General features: G+C 38.8%; 1 protein-coding gene across 2 annotated transcripts in view; it reads left to right on the top strand.

Moving 5' to 3' along the window:
• mmp16a (matrix metallopeptidase 16a (membrane-inserted)) overlaps window positions 1-23,157 on the top strand; it is a 72,440-nt gene that overhangs the window by 25,450 nt on the left and 23,833 nt on the right. For both annotated transcript variants that reach the window (XM_023949881.2, NM_001104884.1), the window contains 2 exon segments: window positions 903-1,207; window positions 22,836-22,997. In XM_023949881.2, the coding sequence (XP_023805649.1) occupies window positions 903-1,207; window positions 22,836-22,997 (467 nt within the window).

Genomic DNA, 23,157 nt, shown 5'->3' with positions numbered 1-23,157 from the left:
AATGACCAGCAGTAGAAGAGAAGCAAACCTCATTCTCTGAGCTTGACACCAAAATGTAGGTGAGCGCACATGCAGGGTAAAATACGAGGAGGACTTAAATGTGCGTTCCGTCACACGGCCTTTATGGTTATGTTTGATCCTGTTGTGAGAAATGAAAGCTGGACGGCCACACAAAAGCTTTCTGAAGTGTTAATGGAAAAAAAGCAAAGAGATGGAATCATGGAATAAAGATGACATCTGGAAAGAGTAAAGAATATTAAATAATTAACTCAAAGACCAAAAAGAAATGTTTGCAGCTCTGTTGTCCACATTTTACACTTGTTGGCCATCATCTCAGCAATGGTCCTCTTTTGCTGCTGTAGCTTATAGGACAAATAGGTGCTGAAATGGGATAATGGAAACTGCTACTTCTTTTTTTTTTTTTTTCTTGAATTCTCAGAACACTAGAAAACACAACATTGAGATATTTCCGGAGCGGATAAAAAGCAGAAAGCTGTTCCTGATTGCCCGAATAAGACTAGCTCTCAGCAGGCAGTGGGCTGTTGATAATCCTTAATTAGAAAATAAATTCTAGGGGCAGGAAATTGTCCCATCCTCTGCACACCTGCAGCAACTTAAAGCCAGCAGGGGAGGACCCAGCTGTTTTCTCGCTCACAAATGCTTTCGTTTAGCTCTCTGTTGGCGTGCAGGATGAGCCTAAAATAGCCTCAGGCTGGAAAAACAGCAAAAGGTTTTTTTATTTTTTTATTTTTTTTGAAATTATCTAGCAAAAGCGTTCTTGTTTATTTGCTTAAATTAAACTACTTTTGACACTGATCATCGTCACCAGATGAAATTTATTTAAAACCATTGCTGTTAGTGTCTGGAGACTTTATTTTATGTTTTTTCTCGTGTCTTCTCAGCCTAAAAAACGTCACGCCCAAGGTGGGTGATGAGAAAACCCATGACGCCATACGGAGAGCTTTTGACGTTTGGCAAAAGGTGACGCCGCTGCGCTTCGAGGCGGTTCCCTACAACGAGCTACAGAGGACCAAGAAAGATGTGGACATCACCATCATCTTTGCTTCGGGTTTCCATGGCGACAGCTCACCCTTTGACGGCGAGGGCGGCTTTCTCGCCCATGCCTACTTTCCAGGGCCGGGAATAGGAGGAGACACGCACTTTGACTCGGACGAGCCGTGGACACTGGGCAACCCAAACCATGACGGTAGGCACTTCTGGAGGTGAAATCAGTCACTAGAAAAATGTGCAAAACCTGAGAGGAAGGTGTGGCAGGAAGATGCAATCTGGATTTCGGTTCTCCTGGTCAACTGATCTAATTTCTGGTTTAACTCTGATGTACTGATGTACTATGTACTTCCCCTCTGAAAGCAGATATCTCTCTTCTCAAGCTAAAGGTATCAGCTCTAACTCTGTGCTGACCTCAGGCTTGTGTCTTATCTGTGTACCGGCCTGTCAGGCTGCTGAGAAAGAGGTCATTCTGTTGAGTCCATAGAGTCTCTGTGTTGATTCTTTTTTATGTGGAATTGAAGTCCAGCAGATCCCTGCTGGTGTGCATGCATGAAGATTCTGGAACAAATGCAACCATCAAGGAATGCACAGACTTTTAACCCTTTAGCACCAGAACTGTCGCCGGCTACGGCAAACAACATGTTCTTTGATCTACCATAACTCTTCAGCCATTTACGCAATTAATGTCATTCCAACGGATTCTGATGCAAAGAAAAGCAACCAATTCTCACTGTGTCAGAATCATTTGGTTTACGTTCATTTTGTGAAAACTTTACTACTGTAAAGTGTTTGCAAATCAATGCAAAGTGCCGTTTTTTAGCTTTAGAATCCATTGGAATTATGTTAATTATGTAAGCGGCAATTCAAAGACCATGAACGCTGGAGCTAACTGGAAGTATGACGTGTCTGGGGGTATTTGATATACAAAAATAATCATTTAATTTATTGTTTTTCCCCCCCCAAACCTCCTTTAATATTTCATCTCACCAGCACTCCTTTCATTATATCACTCCGAATTACTGGGTCAGAACGATGCAACATGTGTTCCATCCCATCATAGTGATTCTGTGATATGTGATCTAACATCAATGGTTCAGACATCCAGTGTGAATCCAGGGGTGTATTCAAACTGGGAAAGCCGTTTGTTCTGGACCCAGTCTGCTTAGTTTGGTCCGTATCAAGCTCTCTTGCGGCCTTTCCTGATTCGAACCAAAGCTAGTAAAGAAAACCACATGAATAAAAATCTCTTCACTTAATGGTCAGGAATCACGAGGGTGGGGCAAAGCAACTATAGACAGAAATTATAGAAGTCCTGCACTTTACACTTTACAGTCCTTCTCGTGGTAGTTCATTCAACTTTTATATTTTGCTGACCAACTTTAAACCCCTTTATCAACCACAGGCTCAACACTTTTTTCTGCTGCTTTAGTCCAATGGAGACCAGCTGCTGGGCGGTTACTGACAATAGGACAGTTAAGAAGGTACGCTGATACGTAGTTATGACATATACAGTTGAAACCAGAAGTTTACATACACCACATAAAAACATACATAGGCTTTTTTTTTTCTAACCATCAGACATGAAATAAAAGTAAACTTTTCCTCTTGTAGGTTAAATACAATTGACTAAATTATTTCTATTTGTTAAATGTCAGAATGATGATGTCATTTACATTTTACATTTAATTACAGCATTTGAGTTCACACCTGAGGTTATATATTAAGGTACATTTGAAACACACTTGCTGGTTTATAACGCATCATGGGACAATTAAAAGAAATCAGTCAAGATATTAGGAAGACAATTGTGGATTTGCACAAGTCTGGTTCATCTTTGGTTGCAATTTCGAGATGCACGAAGGTGCCACGTTCATCTGTTCAGACAATTGTACGCAAGTATAAACATCATGGGAACGTCTGGTGTGTTCAGACTGAAAATCAGTTCCGTGTTATCGGGGTAAACAAACTCTGGTTCACTTCAAGTGGACCAAATGTGTTCAGTTTGAATATAGTTTAGAATTTGCTCTTAAAAAATATCTCATAATTTCCAGCAATGACTTTTTTTCGTGGACATTTTTCCTGTCGAAGATCTTTCATTTCTGCCTTTGTATTTCTATTTACATTTTTTTGACTCTTTTGTTTGAAGTCTGAGGCAAAGTGTTAGTATTTCAATGCACTTTCAGGAAATATATTAAGAGAACCAAACTTATTGAATTTATTTTATAAATATCTATGTATTAGGTGTATATTAAGAGATACTTTTCTCACCCCAGTTTATATGCAAGTCTGATGCTCTTTTTAGTACTCTGGCAAAGTTTCAGAGCAGACTTAGCTTAAAGTTGCGCAGCGCCACCTTGTGTACAGGAGTATTTCTGTTTTACATTAAGCGCCATCTAATGTCAGGGAATGAAATTGCATGTTCGCTCGGCTCATCGTCAGCGAAAATCCCCTGGGTGTGAACACAAAACACGTGGCGAAAAACGCTGGCGAATAACGCCTGGCGAATATTTGTCCCGGTGTGTACGGGCCTTAAGATTAACCTTCTGTGTGGCATTCTCTCTTGGACAGATTGGCTTCGGTTTTGAAGTTTTTATTCTTGAGAATTTCCATGACTGTTGTAGGACAAGTTTGTAATAGTTTGAAAATATTATGATAAAACCTCCCAGATTAATAAGCAGACACAGTTGCTCCCTTGAGACCCATTTCAAAGCCTTTCTTCTTTATTTTTAGACGCACCTGAAGAGTTTCAGACCAATTGGCTTATAATTACTTATTATTAGCTCTTTCCAGTTGACTAGAACTGCATTTCTGCTGTTTTTTTTCTTAAAAAATATGTCAATTTTGTCGTAATTCCTCTGTACAGGTATATGTTTTATATTTGTTAATCTTTAGTGTAATAAGCCCAATGTCTGAAATATTGAGGACACAATCAAATTCCCCATAATCCTGTAGTATTCTCTTTTTCTAAATAACTATAAATGGAGCGATTTAGATTATATATTTAAAACAAATTTAATATAAGATATCCTTGTTTTCTGTTTGTAAATCTGAATTCCATATTGCCTTTTAATATCTGTACCGCCACCAACAGCAGCAAATATCACACGCTCTTTGAACTACTTTAACTTTAGACAATAAACATATTTCCACCGATTCTGAAGCTGAGAAAAGCAGCTTTGCACTTATGTGCAACACTTGTGGGTAATAAAGTATTACGTGTCGATGCAAGGCTGCTTTTCTCTGCATCAGAATGTGGTGGTCTGTGTTAATTGCAGAAACGGTCGAAGAGTTACGATGATTGAAGGAATGTCCAATGTTAAAGGGTAAACCTAAGAGGAAGACTCGACTTTCCATCATAGTCAACTCAGTGACTCGGTGTTGCAGAATCATGAGTTTAAGCACCAAAGAGAATTGGCTATCAAGACAAAGAATAAATAAATATATTAAAGAAAGAAAGGAAAAAAAAGCAACAAAGGAAGTAGTTGACTGTCTAGAGAACAGAAAGTGAAGAAATGGATAAGAAAGTAACTGTAGACAAATCTGAGAGGTTCAAGGCTTTACCAGAGATGCAGATATGGGGGAAAGCCTGAACGATCAGTGGGAGGTAAAAAAGGTTGAGGATAGATCACAGATTAGTGGGACCTGTTAAACATGAAGCCATGAATTTGGACGTGAGCAAGTTCCAACTTAAAGACTCAATTAAAAATGCGAGATGAGCGCCGTTTGCAGCCACTAAGGATAAAATAATGTACAAGTTTATTTAAGGTGTTGTGGGTTCATCCGCATCAGTCATGCATAAGGAGGTAACATTGCAGCAGTCTCTCTCTGCAGCACTCGCCAGTAAAAAACAAAAAAACAAAAACAAAAAAACTGTTTATAATCACCCATATATGCAGACACTCATCACACGCGCTAAATGTCGTCATTGGTGCTGCAGGGAGAAGGAGAGGCATCTGTCATCGTGGGCTGTGATTCACTCCCTTCAGGATAATAAAAGCAACCGCTAATGCAATATTAATAATGTGCCGATGCAGCCCACACATTATGGGATGCAAAAACATCCCATAATGCATAAATTCCCCTGTGCTCTCTGCTGCTAAAGTTCAGTGTTTTCTTGCATGTTAAATCCATCATTTAGCATGTTAAATATCAATACTTCTGTGTGGGGAGTGACACAAACTTATATAATGCAGTTTGGATTTAAAGTGGCTTCACAACTTTGTTTTGCTAATCTAGCAAATAACATTATTCTCAATCATGGTTTATTAACAGAACTGTTTGCCGTTGTTTACATAAAAACACAATTATCTTTTCATAAGGCCTTAGTCCTTACTGCCCCTACAGGCGGATATGGGCTTTCTGTGAGCAAAAAATGGGAGAAACCTGAACTAGGTACACAGGTTAAAGTCGTAGACCACTCTGTGAGCCCGTAGAGCGAAAATGTTCTTACACATTTTTCCAAGAGCATGTTGCAGGTGGAAGGTCATAGTGAACACTCAATCAAAACCCAGTGGTAAGTAAGGATGAAGTAGGTGAGACATGGGCTTGCCCTACAGAGTTTCCCCTCCAAACCATATGGACTGTGTGAGGGAGGGGCCCATTAGTGCTGTTCAAGTGCTAAATATGCACATCTTGCGGTGCAGCCTAACTGTTAGATATGAAGAAATGAGACAGAGTGTTTGTGTGGGAATCATACGGAGATCCTAAGGTTCTTGCGTATCACCTACACACCACGTACAAAAAGCACTTGTGTGCGGTCAGTACAGAGCCAGTACGTGCACTTCATAATGACCAGAGAGCAGCGTAAGGGGAATAATACGACAGCATCAACCGCAAGTCATAAGTGTGTGTCACTGACATTGTCCTTACAAATTTTAATGATACGCTTACCACACACACGACAACTGTACGTTACATTTTTTAATGACAGCCTTTAAAGACCCACTCCATTCAAAATCATGTTTTCTTACAAAGCATTTTAGAAGCATTTTAGCAAAGGACATTCTCCCAAACCTCTTCTGGATCATCCAAATTCTCTCTAGCAAAATTTAGAGTGGCCTGCACATGTCCTGGCTTTAGCAGGGGGACACGTCTGGCACGCTAATAGAGGTAACAAGTGGAGGACAGAGGATCCTCTTACAGAAGAAGTTACAAGTTCTGTGAGCCCCAGAAATCTTGATTGTTTGTAAGTGACCAAATACTTATTTTCCACCATAATTCACAAATAAAATCTTTCAAAATCAGACGATGTGATTTTCTGGATTTTTTTTCCCACTCATTTTGTCTCATAGTTGGGAAATGAGCACAGGCTTACTCGCCTCCGGTGGGCGACTTGATGGCGAAATTCTGTTGAACTCCTGCCAGTCAGAGACAAACTATGTCAGAGAAAACAACAAATTTATTTTTTTGTTTTGCCTAAAAAAGTATAATCAAAAAATAAAGACCACTCAGAAAACTTTTACAATAGAATCCAAAGATGATTGAAGTGGGACTTTAGGGTCACAGTACGAGCCTCAGGGGAACAGTAAGACGCACCCGCGCTACCCTTAAGATGTGGCCACTCCTGTCTATGACCCTCACAGGCTTGGACAACCCAAAAACTTGCAGTACAGATCAACCCCCATAAAGTATGACTAAGGTTTAAGGTAGATTGTAGTCCTAAAAAGTAAACTCCACTTTTTGAATTCTGGTCAATTTGATAGGATTTAAGGACTATTTTGTACACAGAATTTATTACCAAAACCTTGAGTTTTTTTATTTATTTGTATCTACTATTAAGATTGTTTTTTAATTTATATAATGCATTATGTTAGCTTAGCATGGAGCCGCTGGGTATGATGTAATTTTGCTCAAAACAACAAAAGAAAAGGATGTCTGGCTTCCCTTCTCCCTTCCTCTCTTTCCGTCAGTCTCCTCTCCATCCGTGTTTTAAAGGTAAAGCCGGAGTGGCACACACACAGACCCACACCGGAGACGACCTGCTGTCCGGCAAGCTGCCCCTGCCTGTCATACCTAATCCCTCGTGTACTGTTGTCAAGAGGGATCAGTCGTCACGGTGACTGTTGCCAGCATCGCTCTGTAAATGCTGTTGTTGTTGTTGTTGTTGTTTTGGATGACGATGTCATCAGTGCGGACTGGAGGATTATTTCCTGTCTCTATGGAGATCAGCTCGCCCGTGCACGTGGCAAGGTGCTCCTTTTTCTCCAAGAAATACACGTATGCACCGTTGTTTGAGTTCTTTGTCTCAGGTGTGAAGAGGATGTAGCATTCGACCACTGAAATGATAGAATAAATTTAGAATTTTTAAAATAAATGTATAATTTATTATAGCTTTTATACAAACGGAAGAGAAAAACAGCTTATAGACTGACAAGAAAATAATATTTTGATCATAGTTTTTTACTTTTTTAATGGATATGAATTAATTTATTTAGAATATGAATGAATAAAACTGTCAGACAATTTTTTCTTTTTTTTTTTTTGCAACTATCAGCTTAACATTTTGCTGGATTTCAAGCCTAATGTCTCTAAACAAAAAACAAACAAAAATAACCTCAAACACATGTGGCAGCATTTAAATGTCATTCTAATATTAAAGTCCTAGTCTGATAATCTTTTGGAAAAGCATTTCCAAAAGCAAAGGCTGGGAGCCTGTGACTTAGGCCTACAAGCTTTTTCCAACAGCCTTTATGGTCTTCTTCTGATTCCCAACGATTTGAATAAAGAAATACTCAGAAATGCCATTTTAGGCTTAATTGTTTTAATATATGTCCTCAATCATGAGAAAAATGCTACAAGAACGTGATATAAAAGCAACAACAACAACACAATTTTCATCGGAGTGGGTCTTTAAAGGCACAGACATTTATAAATTGGAGTGCCCTTCCCTGCAGTTGTGTTAGCCGCGTGTCATGCCTTAGAACGATCTGAAAACTCTGGGGAGGTGAATCTCACATTGAGCCAGACCCGTTTTATCACCTCCGCTTCACACTAAACTCTGCGCTCTGTGCTGTGTGTGTGTGTGTGTGTGTGTGACAACATGTGTTACAGCCGACAGCCAGACTCGATGATCACATCATTCATGCCAAGCCCCTCCACCTTTTGTGCGAAGCTCATCGTGCCTGAAAAGCGCAGAGGCAAGTGAGCAGGATCTGGCACACAGAGTTGGAGAAATGCCGTCTTTATGAAGGCCGACTGATGGATTTACGAATTTCCTGCCTCTCCTCCCAGCCTCTTTTCTCTTGTTTACTACAACAACACTGCTGACTTTTTGGTTCTGCTCTGAAACAAAGAGCGATTGCAGTCGAGGGACCTGTTCTGGCTGAGTAATACATTAGTGAACAAACATTTCTAATTGTCAATTAAAGACAGGATTTTATTTATAACTCAGTAAACCACCATTCTGAAGGCTCACACCCTCTATTGTGAGCAGGCATTATCAAACGCATCTCTAAAAGGATGTTCGCTTTTGTCCTTTGGGCTGCAGCAGAATGACAAATCTCTCAAATCATCGTCTATGTCTCTTTCTCGCCCTCGTTTTCATTTCGCTGTGTGAGAATCCACACATAATTGTGTTAGGGATTGCACGGTAATAAGTCCGGCATTTCAGCCTGGATGGAGCACCGTGAAAAACAGCAGAGCAGCCGTGTGAGGGGGTGGCTGATGAGCCCGTGTTTTCATTCAGAGTGCAACAACCCTGTGGCCCTAACAGAAGTTGTTTTCTCACAGGAATCTGTGGACAAAGCCTATCACAAGAGCCAAACACGGCATTTGTTTTGTTTAGAGCACGATAAATGATGGATGACGCTACCATGCTCGCATCAGCCTTTCATATGCTTGGAAATGATCTCTATCCTGAGAAAAATGTGGAAAGGTGAGATAAAAAAGGAGATTAACAAACTTCTTACTTTTGAGAAATTTTAATGCTATGTAGTTTGATTTTAAATCTTGTCTTGCTGAGTTACTCCTTATGTATGCAAATATTTCTTGTTTCGAATGAAATTTCAAAGGAAATTAATTCAATGTACATTAAAATGCAAATATAACACGCAAAATGAACAGGCTAAGTTGATGAAGAGTCTACCATTATACAATTTTAAAGGAGAATTACCACCACATCAACACGAGTGCATATTTTCCCAAAATTGATTTTCATAATCCAGAACTTGTAATAATTTGCAGATATGGTGAAATTCTATTTTGGCAAACTTTTGGCGGTCATCTTTTTATTGTCGTAGACCAATCTTTGTGTTGTTTTTGCTCAGGATGAAAAGTCAGTACTATTTTTGCAGCAACTATTGAAGTTTTGTTTATTTTCTTTTATTATTTTAAAGGAAAAATGTAATTTCCAAATTTTACAAAACCATATCAACATTAACCTGTTGCATTCTATGATTTTATAGTTTTTCTCTTCTAAACATAAACCACTGTACTGTTTCAAATTCATGTTTGAAAGTCTCCATGCACAAAGCTTGAAAATCACATTTTAATACATTGAAAAAAGTGTTTTTTATTTAATTTTATAGAAACATTTATGGATCAAAAGGACAACACTGTTGGGTTAAAAACTGTCATTGTTGCAGTCACACTCTTTAAAGGTTTCTTTATTTTTTGCTGGCCGCCATATTGTCCTGTTTATTGTTGAGCCGAAGCCTTAAAGGCTTCATCTGCTTGGTGCTGGTGTTGTTTTCTCTAAGATTCATTCACTCATCTGGATGCTTTGCTTGTTTCGTGCTTATTTTGTTCTCCACTTCATACTTCAGGTAGTTACACTTCAAATGTGAGGATCCACTTAAAATCACGATTTAACTGCAACCTGGTGTAGTAATTGTAAACAGTGGTAGTAATTGATTGCACTACTTTACTATTTTTTCCCAGTTTTTTAAATGTTCATTGGTTTTGTATTTAAGATCCCATTTTTGTATTGCGAACCGCTCTATTCACTCACTCCAACAAGAAGGCAAACGTTCTCATGTTCACACTTTCTTAATCACGAGGTCATTTTGGCGTGCTCGTGTTGAAGGTTTGATCTCCATACAAAGAGATTCATTGCATGTGCAGAATTTGTATTCAGGCTCTGATTCTGCTTTTGTCTCACATGAAAACAGCACCAGAAAAAAACAAAATAGCCCCATAAATAAAAACGCCATCTCTACATTCCATGATAATTGACAAGCTTTTGCCTGAGGCATTACCTAAAAGGTCTGGCATGTTTACAAAGACCTTAGCCACCTTTAACACGACTAAAAAGCGCCTAAAAACGCAGCTTGAGAACTAGATGTTCACACAGGAATTGAATAAATTTCAGATTTCAGGTTTTTAATGATCTCCCTTACTTTTAGCACCAAAGTAAAGCAAATGGTTCAGAAAGTTACACCACTTCACGAAAGAATAGAAAAAAGAAAAACTGGAAACTTGTGTTTCTAGTGATTGGCTTTGGATCAAAGTTTGTGGTTTATAGGGAATAAAATCCTGATTGTTTGCTGACAGGTAAGATGAAACCAAATTGACTTCTACTTCAACTAATTTGATCTACCGTCACAAGAGTCACCGTTTCTGATAAACAGCTGCAGGCAGAACGGTGGATCATCAAAATCCAATACCGTTATTGAACCCCACATTTAAAGCAGCTGTCGCTTTTAATTGAACCACTTGATAGTTTATAGATAACAATTCTCCGCTTCATTGTTTTTTGCTGTTGCCATCCCAGCAAACAGAAATTAGAAGAAAAGAGAAAACTGGATCTGTTGGTTAGACTACAAAAGAGGGAAAAAAGGAGGAGTTGTTTAGAACCAGAGGAGCATATGGTGTCCTTGCAGGTTTATTTTTAGATGGCTGCTCCTACTGTGTGATGAGTAGGAAGCCCTTCATTCTGTCTTTTCCTCCCCACTCCTGTGCATCCTCTTTTTCCCTACACATCTTCATTTTCTTTCAATGTTCAGTGGGTTTACTTGGCATTACACCTGATGTGCTTTCAAACCACAGCGAAAAAGCAAGAAGATAACATTTTAGATTCAGACAGAAGATGTCCAGTTTTTCCCCAGTTCTGTCATAGAAACGGACCAAGGTGGAAGGCTGTTATGTGATATTTCTATGATGCTGTCCATTTTAGGAAACAATGTAACTGCTTGTTGTTTTACTCCAGACTTTGATATGGTTCCTACTATTTTTCCAAGTGTTGGAAAGAATGTGTCTGTATATTCTTTGGACAAAGCTTTAGGAAGTTTATCTGCAGAGCGAGGCCCGTCTGTCTGCTTGCCTGACTTTGGTCGCTTAATCTGTTTGCTGTCAAGATATTTTTTGTAATACATTTTTTTCTTTTCTTATCAGTTCCTAATAGCCATTTAGTCATGGATTTTAACCCAATGTTTTATTTTGAAATGGTAGTTCCAGTGCAGTGAGAGTGATACTAGACTGATGAACTTCTGCTTTTCTAAGCTCTTAACTAAAAGAATACTCTTGTAGCATGAACTTTTTATTATGGAGATCTGCTGTTTTCTGCCTATGTTCTCGTATGACCAGCAAAGCTCTTTGTTTCTTTAAATAGTTTTTCCCAGTTAATTATCTGAAATTCTTTTTTTCTGTTATAGTGGATCTTTGACCAACCAAGGTTAAAAAGACAAAGGTGGCTTGTTCTGTTTGTCCTTTGACATCAGCCAAACTTATTTTATAAACTACTAAACAACCAAAACTAAATTAAATCCTATTCAATCAAAACAGCAACACAAAAAACACACTGTTCCAAATGAAAAATCTAATACAGGATGAAATAGTAAAATAATAAATAAATGCAAATATAAAAACACAGCCCTACAGTGGTGATATGTTTAATAAATCCCACTTTAAAAGAAATGTCAATAAAGGTTAATGTGAAAGAACTGCTATGTGCATAAAGGAGACATTTCTTTTAACAATACTGACCTGACTTCCAATTATTCCATACAGTGAATCATATCTAATGTTCCACTGCTATTAAAATAATGTTTTAGTTCATCCACCATTCAGAAAAGTTGATTGTTTCTTCAAATAAAAGGCATAAAAAGAGGAAAAGTCTTTCTTTGAGGTCATTTCTTACTTTTTTTATATTAGAAAGGCCTCTATAATAATTCTTTTTTTTTAACGTTGATTTAATCTCTTCTTTGCTTCTGCTCTTCTTTGCTTCAAGAGGAAATGACCGCAGAGGTTTCGATAACTTAGATAACTTTTTCTTACTACAAGAGTGGATCTGTATCCCTCTGGAAAAGTACATCTGTGTCCCCTTGGAGGTCCAGTATCAGTGCATTTTAAGATTGGGAGAATTGATACCGAGCTGCTGTAAGTAAAAGACCTTGTAGAAGGACACAGGTGGGACAACAGTACACAAACGCACACGCACAAACTCCAAGGGAATTGGAGGAACGCACCGTAATGTGTGCAGTTGGTTTCAAGGATGCAACATGACAGGCAACATGAAGTGATGCAACACTGATATGATGCAGTGCAATGTTTTACTGCGGGTCTGGAACAACACAAACCGTTCCAGGAGGACGATAGATCAGCTTCTTGAAAGAATCAACATCATCAAAACAATAAATTTGACCCATATTTAAGTCATTTTGAAGTCAATTCTCCTTTGGTTTGTCTTTAAAGTAACATATTTTTAATGATTAAGAATCTAAAAACTACCTTTTTTTATTAAGATTTATTAAAATAATAGAAGTTAACAGACTAACCTCTACAAAGAATCAACCTTTATTAAACTAATTGAATGTTTTATTAGTTTGTGTTGACTCAGTTTGTGAGCTTCAACCTGTCATGAAGTTTGCATGGAATAGCCAACGGAATGCATTCAGAGAAAATATCGTTGTCAGTTACATAACCATCTTTTCAACAAGAACTATCATAAAGGATTTGCATTATTACTTCAACACTTTTCCTCCAATATCGCCATACACTCAGCCCACCAGGCCACCACTACAAATAGATGGCCGCTTACTGACAGCAGCATCAGCCTCCATGTGGGTGGCGGTACTCTCTTCCGCCCCCACACATGAATAAACTCACGCACACAACCCAGAAGCCCAAGGAGGCCTCCCACCAGTCAGTCAGATGCTGTCGTAGAGCTTGTTCCCATAATGCTTAGCATTTGTAAATCACCGTGCCAACTGTGTGTTCTGAAAACACAGCTTTTAGTCTCCTAAAGGAGTAACTGTTTGGATACTTTACAGTCTTATGCACATTTATAAACAGTAGAAACAAATTTATTGTATGTTTTTTGTTTGTTTTATAAGGTCTTATGACCCCAATAAGCAAATGTTTTGATGAAGTACAAGCTAACCTTATAAAGGACTTTGATCAAACTGTTTTCAATCAGCCAGTTGATATTTGTTTGTCTGCTATTCCATGTTGTGCCCCAAAAGCAACACAAGAAAAACAAAAGACAGCATAGCTGCTCAAAGAAATAAGCGAAATAACCAAAGCTCTTTTAATTACAACCAATGAGTATTACATTGTGTAATGTGCAACAATCAATAAGCTATTGATTTTCTTTACTTGATCTGCAATGTGTAGCAATAATCACTGGTTAAATGTGATAATGTGTTCTAATGATAATCAATGATTATTACATATCGGTTACCTAAAGTGTGAATCATTAATTTTTACTGAAAAGATATAAGAGGATTTTCTGAGGATAATCAATAGGCATTCGATTTTGTTGCTTGATAACTTGATCTGCAATGTGTAGCAATCTGGATTGAATGAAATTGTATTCATATCATAATCAGTGAGTATTGAATATCTGTTACATGGTGTGTGATTCACGTCTCTGTTTACTGAAATCATGTATGAATGTTTTCTGAAGAATCAATCATTAGTTAGCACTTGATTTTGTTACTTGAAAAGAATTTATCTGATCAGAACCAGATTACAAAAACTATGCAAAACTATAAAATGAATGAACTCAGTAGGGGATGGATTATATAAACTCACTACTTTTCAAGCAATAATTCAAGCCCTACATGAATTTAGTTCACGATCACTATATTTATTTAAGGAAATGTGACTCAAGTGTGTTTTTTTTTGTTTTTTCTTTTTTTTTAATCTATGTATTTCAACATTTCTGTAATGAGTTTGATAAATCTGTGAATTTTTTTTTGTATCAACAACAATTAATGCTTGAAATAAAAAAGAATCAAATCAAATAAAAAAGAACAGACAGATGTTCAGTATGAAGCGTCTTTAAGGCCCATAATTCTTAACAATCAGAGCTCCATTAACACACATCCATACATGCAAGATGCTAGCAAGATCAGGAGTAATTATTATGTGTGTTGTCCACTTGAGGTCAACTCAGTATATTAGAACTGGACTGAGTGGGTTTGAAGTCACTCATTGAAAATGCTTTACTTCCTGCTCCAGCGAAATGAAGCCAGTTCAGTCGCCATTTTTCTGGAATACGGATGTCACCATGTTGGAGCAAGATGCCAGTAATTGGTCAGAGTCGATCTGAGTCAGCATATCTGTGGCAGCTACTGTTCCCAATCGGGTGTAAGCTTGTTCGAAGTCCACACCCCTTTCACTGAAAGTGGGAACTGAAAAAATCTTTCAATCAAACACTTGGAACATTTTAAGGTGGGGGTCGGTGGGCACCACACCTTTCACTGAGGCATCTGATTGTTAAGTTTATAACTTGAATAACTTGTGATAAAGAAAAAAATGGCATGAACAAAATGTAGAATTAGCAAGTTTAAAGAAGGTCATGCATCGTTATTCTGTTAAATATATCCACTAGGTAGTAATAGATGTTTATTTTTATTTTGAAACCCTGTTTCCTATTTCTCCTGCAAAATTAATGTGTCAACGGACTGAAAATAGTAATGCGTGCGTTTTGGAAGGATGGACGTCAGACGCAGATATGATGGAGGTGATATAAACGGTCCAATTGATTAATAAATGTTCTATTTTTTCGTATCAATGCAACAGAGACGCATCAAAGACAGACCAGTGGAAGTTAACCTTTACACTTTGTTTCTCCTGTTTAAAAAGAAAGGCACTTTGCACTCTAAAACATCAGGCTGGAAGAACAGACGCATGTTATTTAAGGCAACTTTGTCTGAATGTATTTGATTTCTTTCTTTTATTTTACATCAAAAACCCTCACCGATCCGATGAACACTGATAGTTTCAAGATTAACAAAATACAGTTTGTTTTTGTTTTGTTTTATAGTTAAAAAGAAGAAAATCACTAAATATTGTAACGGAAATGCTTGAGTCAGACCTCTGATATCTTGGCTAAAGGGATAAAAAGGCAAGCATTTTTGAAATTAGCGGGTTTGTATCAGAAATAATCTCAACCGTAACTAAATTTACTAAAGAATTTTAACTTTTTCAGATCATTACTTGGAGAAAAAGTCTGCCAGACCAGTATTTCTTCAAGGTGAAGTTTGTAAACCTATTTAAAATTCTCCAGCCCTCTACGTCTTCTTGACTAGTGCAATGTGAATTCAGATCCTTCACCCCAGCATTTTTGAGGTGAGGTAACATTAGTCTTAGGCAGACACAACTGCCAAACTGACTGCACATATGAATACACCATCAGTCCACTTAGCATGACCAATGCATTACTAAAGATGAATTATCCCAAGGGAAATGCGTGTGCACTGCTGTCCAGCTCACAGGTGCTGCACGGAGATAAATGTGACACGAATAAAACGTCTTTTTTCTTCTTCTTCCCGTTGCTGAATTTTTTTCCCTCTGCCGTCTTTCAGTAACTAAAGAGAAACCGGCCAGTGTGTGGAGACATGGCAACTTTCCACACCAAATTTCCATCTCCAGCAACCTCTGTAAATAAATAATTACTCCAGTGAACATGTGCTGCTCTCATCAGCTGGAGTTTTGCTCTCTGACAAGCATGGGAGAATTAAGTGCGAGTGCATTCGACAGCACGAGTTCTGCTCGATAAGTGTCAAAGGCCATCAACCGAGGGAGTGAGAGACAGGCAAAGAGGAGGAGAGAAAAGCAGCAACTGATGGTTTATGGCATCGGAAAGAGTTATGAATCCAGATAGAAAAAAATATGCCTCTCACTTACTGTCTTTAATGATTAGGTGAACTTTACAATGATGTGGCAAAGAGACAAAAATGCTTCACTTTGCTTTTTCTTTTTCCAGTTTTGTTTTAAGAGCTAATTTGGGTGCTAAACCATTTTAATTATAATTGGTGTAAAACACCCCAAATAGAACCTAAATTTTCTAGGTTTTACAAATGACCCATTAATACCCCTTTTTTATGTTGTGGTCTGTAAATTGTAGTAGGTTTAGGGGATGTCATCTGGACTTGGTTTTAAAGTTAGAAGACGTTTCGCCTCTTATCCAAGAGGCTATGTCAATTCTGAATTAGCTGGTCGAAGAGCTGGTATATATGCGCTCATGGGGGAGGAGTCAGACCTGAAACAGGAAGGTATTGTCAACTTAGCCTACATGGTTTCGGGTCGTTAAGAGTCCTTTGTCGTCAGCTAGGGGTTGGGGAGCCAGTGACTCCCTCCCCAAACTGGTCATCTTTTTCAGCTATTAACGACCCAGGTGGAACTGGTTTGGTTTGTTTAGGGTTCAAAACACTGCCGTAGATGGATGGAAGAATAAAGCTGAGACCAGAATTGACAAAGCCTCTTGGATAAGAGGTGAAACGTCCTCTAACTTTAAAACCAAAGATGACATCCCCTAAACCTACTACAATGGAACCAACCTGGATGAATGAGAGTCTTCATAGACATGTGGTCTGTAAAGTTAATTTGAAAAAGTGTTTCCTTTATTTATTTTTTGTCAAGTCAGAGTCTGTTGGAAGTTGATCGAACATAATGTGGGCCGTTGTACTTTTTGCTCAATTCTTTTACGATGGTCGCTCTGTCAGAACAGGCACGCAGTTCTGGTTTGACAGCCAGCAAAGCCTGTGCCGGGGGCCCTCTGAGCCAGGCACTGAACCAGTGGGCTGAGATCTGGCAGGCTGTCAGAGCAGCACAGCTCTTCTGAAGCCAATGTCCTCACTGACCTCTCCTCTGGTTCAGCGTCCGCGCGTCCTCTTTTTCACTAGGGAATTTCATTTCCAGTGTCCTTCAGGCTCTGGGTAGCTAAGTCAACACTTACCCTTTTTTGTCAGTTCTAATTTCTTATTTTTTCCCTCTTTTACTTAGTCCTCCTGTTCAATGTTAACAATATTCTGCCAGAAAATAAATCTGACACAAATGAATGATATTTATACTTGCTAGTTTACGATTGTGCTTTCCAGTTTTCCCAGAAACATATGAGCAATACATCACAGCTGTCTTAAGCATGAACCTTATGTATGGCTAAAAGGCCAAAAGTGGGAGTTGTAATTCAAGATGATTTGTTTACACTTTGTAAAATGATGGACAACAGAGGGATAATAGGTATTAGAGCGCTGGGAAGAGGGACAAAAAACATCCTTAAAGGAGGATCCGTGGTCGTAATGGCAAATACATTTTTTATTTGACGTTGAAAGCAAGAAAATCATAAAGCTTCTTTCCCATACCAAGTAACCACAAGTGGATAGAAACCATTCACTTTATATGAGAATTGGGCCGAGTGAGTGTGACATCACCCCTACCACTTCAAAGTGGGCTCAGGAGAATCTGTCAATCAAATGCTTCAGATGTTCAAGATGCGGGCCAGCAGGCAGGGGTCACTCAGTCCAGTTCTCACATACAGTCAATGATAGAAACACAAGGAATAGGTCTTTAAAAACAACATTAGTTCATATCCACTTTCTCACAGACCATGATGCACTTGGGAAAAATGAAGGGAAAAAAATACTGTTCTCGATTTTACTAGGTGCTAAAAATCCACACACTTTCCCCCACCAAAACACTTCAGCTGCCTAAATGTCAGACAAATATAAGTAACTTGTGAAATAGCAATTTGTTTTATTTTAGCATTTTAAAAAAAATGTCTTGTTGACATATTTGCTGGACTCATGTTGAGGGGAGAGCTGTTCAGTTAAGACAGAATTTGTAGCTAAAGTCCTTTTCGTGTCCCTATTACACGAAAAGACAAGATGAAACTGAACCGATTGATATATGTTATTGTAATGTCTCATTTGAACCTGTCTGTGTGTGCATAGACAAGTGTGTCAGAAAGTAAATATAGTCTGTTGTGCTGTAAAGTTACAGCTGGAAAGTTCACTATTATCGAAAAGATTTTGACCCACTGATGAAAATCTTATTTTTGGTGGTTTTAACATCATCTAGGGGTATTTTTCTGATTATATTATCAGGTGTCCAAAAAATGGTTCTTTACTTTGTTTCTTGTTTTTAATGTCTACAAAAAAGTGCCTTACGTAGACAGACAGCTATGGTCACCCTTGTGTGACACTGTCGACAGATGTCATGTATTGAGTGAAGCATGGGCTATTACTTAAGCATTGAGGTATCGGGGAGCTTTACAGGCTCCCAGAGGTATCTGCTGACAGTTTGAGCCATTACTGCAATTGAAGAGCAGTGACTGGGGCCATACATCTGATTTGGGAGCTAAAGGGTACTTATCTGCGCTCGCCTCTGTCTGAAATCCAGTATTCTGGTGTTCCTTAATGGTCTATAACAGCAGAGGCATGCGCAGAAAGCTGCTAAAGAATACTAAAAGAGCAGGTTTCTAATCATAAATCCTACAAGTAGGTACGTCACGTTGTAAATCTCTACTGTCTGTCTTCTCTTACTTCATCGTTCCCTCCTTATCTCTCCTTTTTTCTCTCTCTTTAGTTTCTTTACCTCATTAGCAGCAACCTTGACCTCCCTAGAGTCGAGCTCCTGCAAGATTGCGGCCTCCTTTGACCGCCACTGTGATCATTGCCCACTTAACATTGCCAAGAAAAAAAAAAGAAAAGGCCAAAAAATTGAATTTTAAATGCCCTGCTCAGGCTTTTAATAGAATCCTAAGATGACTTCATTTTCTGCCAAAGTGGCAAATGGTACAAATGAATCACTGAATGATGAAGATGCTTCCTCACCCACTAACAAATGTTAAAAAAGTGTTGTTGCTGTGAGTGGGTTATAATCCACAAGCTGTGTGGATTGTCCTGACAGTGTTTAGATCAGCTGGAGTCTTTATTTTCCGTGTTTTGCGCTCAGAAGCAGCAGCAGACTGCAGGGTGAAGTTATAAATGCATGGGTAAAAGGTTAGAGTTTTGTAATTCATCACCTCTGTCATCAGTGATTGCTGCAACACGGAAACATTGCTCGAGATGAATAGTCCAACCCTTTATTTTTTTTTCTATCTCCTGTCCCGCCACCACACTGCTTTCCATTCAGATGCCTTTTCTCCTTGGATTACCTCACCTTTTTCATCTCCCGTTTAAGTATTTTCTGTAATCCTTTTATCACAGTGATCGCCTCCGTTCTCAACATCTATTTTTAAATCTCTTTCATCTCTCTACTTTTCTACATTTGCTCACCATTTTCTCGCATTTTGTGTCTTTTATTTTACTACATCACGCTCTACCTATCTCCTTCCCACACTGCAGCCTCTTCCCGCGGAGCCTTTGTTTAAGAACCCTCAGCTGATGATTAGTTTTGTTTTTGTGGCCCCGGCGCTGAGGGGGCACCCTGTCTGCAGCGCCACTTACATAAGGAGCTGAAACAAAGTGACAAAGCTGTCCTAAAATAGACCCGGAAGGCACAAAGGCTGACTCAGGAAATCAAAAACAATCTTTTTCTTGTACTTGTGTTGTGGATGCATCTGTAATGTGTTTGACAATTGCATCAGTTTGTGAAAAAATCCAATGCATTTAACAATTTTTCTAGCTGTCTTTTTTTTTGGATTATTAGCTATTAATTTAAAATCCTCTTTTTCTTCTTTCTTTCGCATTAATGCATGAGAATTGATTTGTAGATTTGCACACAACTGTTCAAATGAGCAAAAGTTACTTGTTAATCCACACTTTGGATGTATTTGAGTTAAAAACAATGAATATTAGTTTAGTACTTTCACAAACGTCATTCCTCTATTGATGAAGAGTTTTGTTTAAAGGACCTCAAAAGCAACTTTTGTTTTTCATTTGCATCTATTCTCCTCAAATTTAGAAGATATGGTGGCTGGAATAGGGTCCAGTATCCTATGGCCCCTGTGAGATTTAACCCTTTAACATCGGAGCTATTGCAAAAATAGTAAAATGACAGGCCTTTCAAGATACAATAACCTTTTGACCTTTTGGCAAATAACGTAATTCCAGACAGATTCTGACGCAGAGAGAGCGGCATTGAAGCTGATATCCAACACTTTACTAATGTGCTTAAGGTGCTTTTCTTCTTTTTCTCTGCATCAGAATCAGCTAATTTACGTTGATTGCATAAACACTTTACTACTGTTAAGTGTTGAATATCAGTGCAAAGCTGCTATTCTCCACTTTAGAATCCGTTCAAATTAAGTTAAATGTTTCAACGGTTGAAGAGTTACAGTAATTCAACACTGGAGCTATAGCTGCGGTGTCAAAGAGTTAACAGGTTTGGAAGATGGATGGATGGCGAACTCATGTTTTATGTTCTTGTGTATAATTGTGGATAATCATGAGTGTGTGTGGTGCGTAGAAAAGCAAAATTGCATGAATGACATGTTTTCTTCCATTTAAATGGAGTTGACGCTATGCTATCATGCTAGTTACAATACACCAAGGCACAAAAAGCTGGTTAAACATTGAGGTTGTAGTTTTACAATCCTGACTAATGCTGGGTAATTTCTGTCTGCCTTCCAAGTCTTCTTTCACAAATAAGATACTACAGCAACTTTCACTCTATTTAGAGATGAAATGACGTTGATAGGTTTAGGAAAACTGTAAGAAATGGATTGAATGGAGTTTGAAGTGCCACTTTCAATTGCTGTAGCCCTCTGTAATTCAGTAATATCATGGTATGGGAGTTAACTTTAAATGACATACACCTGTATTTTGATCTTTGCTCTGATTTTTTGTTCGCTCTTAGGGGCATTTTTACTCCTCTGCTTTAACTCTTATCTCAGGAAGGAAGTGGCGGGAGAACTTTCTGACCCCGTTTCCTGCACAAGCGTTTCTCAAATTCTTCGTCTCCTTTCTCCTCTGTGCCTCACTTTGTGTGATTGAAGCCGCATCTCCAGACATTTGTTCAATAATACAAACTTGCATACATTTTCTTATTTTCATTGAACGATTTTGACAGAATCCTGAGACTTTTCAGTGAGCGCTCTGCAGGACTTTCCATCAAGCCTGTAAAGGCTCACTGACATTTACACAGTTGAATATTGTTGGCGGTGCTCAAATGAAGCTGTTTCTATGTGACGGTCGGGTCCATAAAGTCCTGAGCGGCACACTGTACCTGCTGGCAAGTGGTCTCAATAACCTGCTTGTTCTCTGCTGATGGGGAATTGATGTGAGAGATTTGCAGCAGATAAGTGCCTCACTTTAGTGGGAATCCTAATGAATAAATGATGCTTCTTTCCATTCTCTTTCAGTTTGATAAGAAAAAGACAGAGGGGTGAGACTCCAACCTGGAGAGGATTAAAAATGGAGGGGTTTTGGTTGTAAATAAAAAGTGGACAGGTTAGTTCTGTTCTGTTTAAGGGTCCAAAAAACTACTTTGAGAGCAATATTTGACATAAAAGCTAGGACAAAGATCTCATCTAAAGCTTTAAAGCAACTGAAGTAGGTGATATCCCATTGGACATGGAAACTAACTTCCCACAGACAGACTGGAAACTTTGGAATGAGGATTTCCGAAGGTAGGATTCTTTTCTTAGCCCAGAGTATTGGAGGAATCAATGACACATTATAGTTCATAAAATAGCTTTTGTTGCCTTTTTCAACTATTTCATTACGTTTGGAGCTTTTATTTTTCTGTGGGGGAACCCTGTCTGATGATCAGTTAAACATCCAAACCTCAAGTGTCAAAATTCTGGAATGAATTTGTGAAAAGTCAGCCATGTAAACATCGGTTCCTCGTGTCAGACTCTACAAACCTAAACACACCAGCGTAATGGAGCCACAGTGAAGCCTGGAAGTTGTTGAGCCAGCGTGTGATGGAATTACAACATGATGTTCACTTGTCTACGGCTTGGCTTGCCATTGAAGCCATAATTCCCGTCTGTCATGCAAATGCACCCATTGAACAGCCCCAAGACACATTGTTCTTTCAATGGGTTTTCCAGTTTCTGCGACCCTCAGAGAACCTTTGTAACCGTTGGAGTCTATGCAGCTTCATAGGTCAAGTTTGACGTGCTAAGACGATGAGAAAAAAGCGTCTTCAATTGTATTTTTTTGCTGGTGACCTTAGTTAACAAGTTTGAATAAGACACAGTGCACCTAAGTCTAGAATAACTCAGCCTTATACCGCTGCAATTTAGGCTTGGCTGTCAGCCACAGAGGGTTTCTGTGTTAAAAGGTCAGCCCAGTGTCATCGGTTAACCGCAGCTCAAGACTAATGACAGACTGCATGCTTTTCCGTGCTCGGGAGTTCTACGCGTCTGTGCATGTGTAATAAAGCTCCGTCTTTCTGGATAACATGTCAGAGCAACATAATCCACTCATTAGGGGAACAGAAGGAGGACGTCTGTCCACAGTCACGTATTCAGTTTTTTGGGTAGCATTGTGTTTTTGGGAAGCATTAGATGGGCTAGGCTGAATTTTGAAGTACTCGGGCACTGCCAACCGAAACAGGTGCACTCTGACAAGCTGCAAGGTGACAAAAAAAGCATAACCAGAGGCACAATAAATGTATGAGGGACACAAGATGCCTCATAAAGTTATCTGCCAGCAATGCTGACGGAATAACCGAGCTTGGTTTGCTCACTCCCTGCTTTTCTCTGTTTCTAGGAAACGATTTGTTCCTGGTGGCAGTTCATGAACTCGGCCATGCTCTTGGTCTTGAACACTCCAACGATCCAACGGCCATCATGGCCCCTTTCTACCAATACATGGATACAGACAACTTCAAGCTGCCCATGGATGACCTTATGGGCATACAGAAGATATATGGTAAGGCGGACTTTTTTTTATTTTGATGTCATTGGAATCCCAATTTGAACTTGAAATGTATTTGCCTGTTTTTGGAGAATCGTTTAGGTTTACAGGTTTGTGTCCTGTTTAAAGGCCATTTGTAGACAAAAGATGATTCTCTAGGATGTCAACCTTGTGC

The sequence above is a fragment of the Oryzias latipes genome, chromosome 20, assembly GCF_053564925.1.
Source record: "Oryzias latipes strain Hd-rR chromosome 20, Olatipes_Hd-rR_3.1".
Taxonomy (NCBI): domain Eukaryota; kingdom Metazoa; phylum Chordata; class Actinopteri; order Beloniformes; family Adrianichthyidae; genus Oryzias; species Oryzias latipes.
The sequence above is the reverse complement of the archived record's forward strand: the minus strand, read 5'-3'. Positions and strand labels throughout refer to the sequence as shown.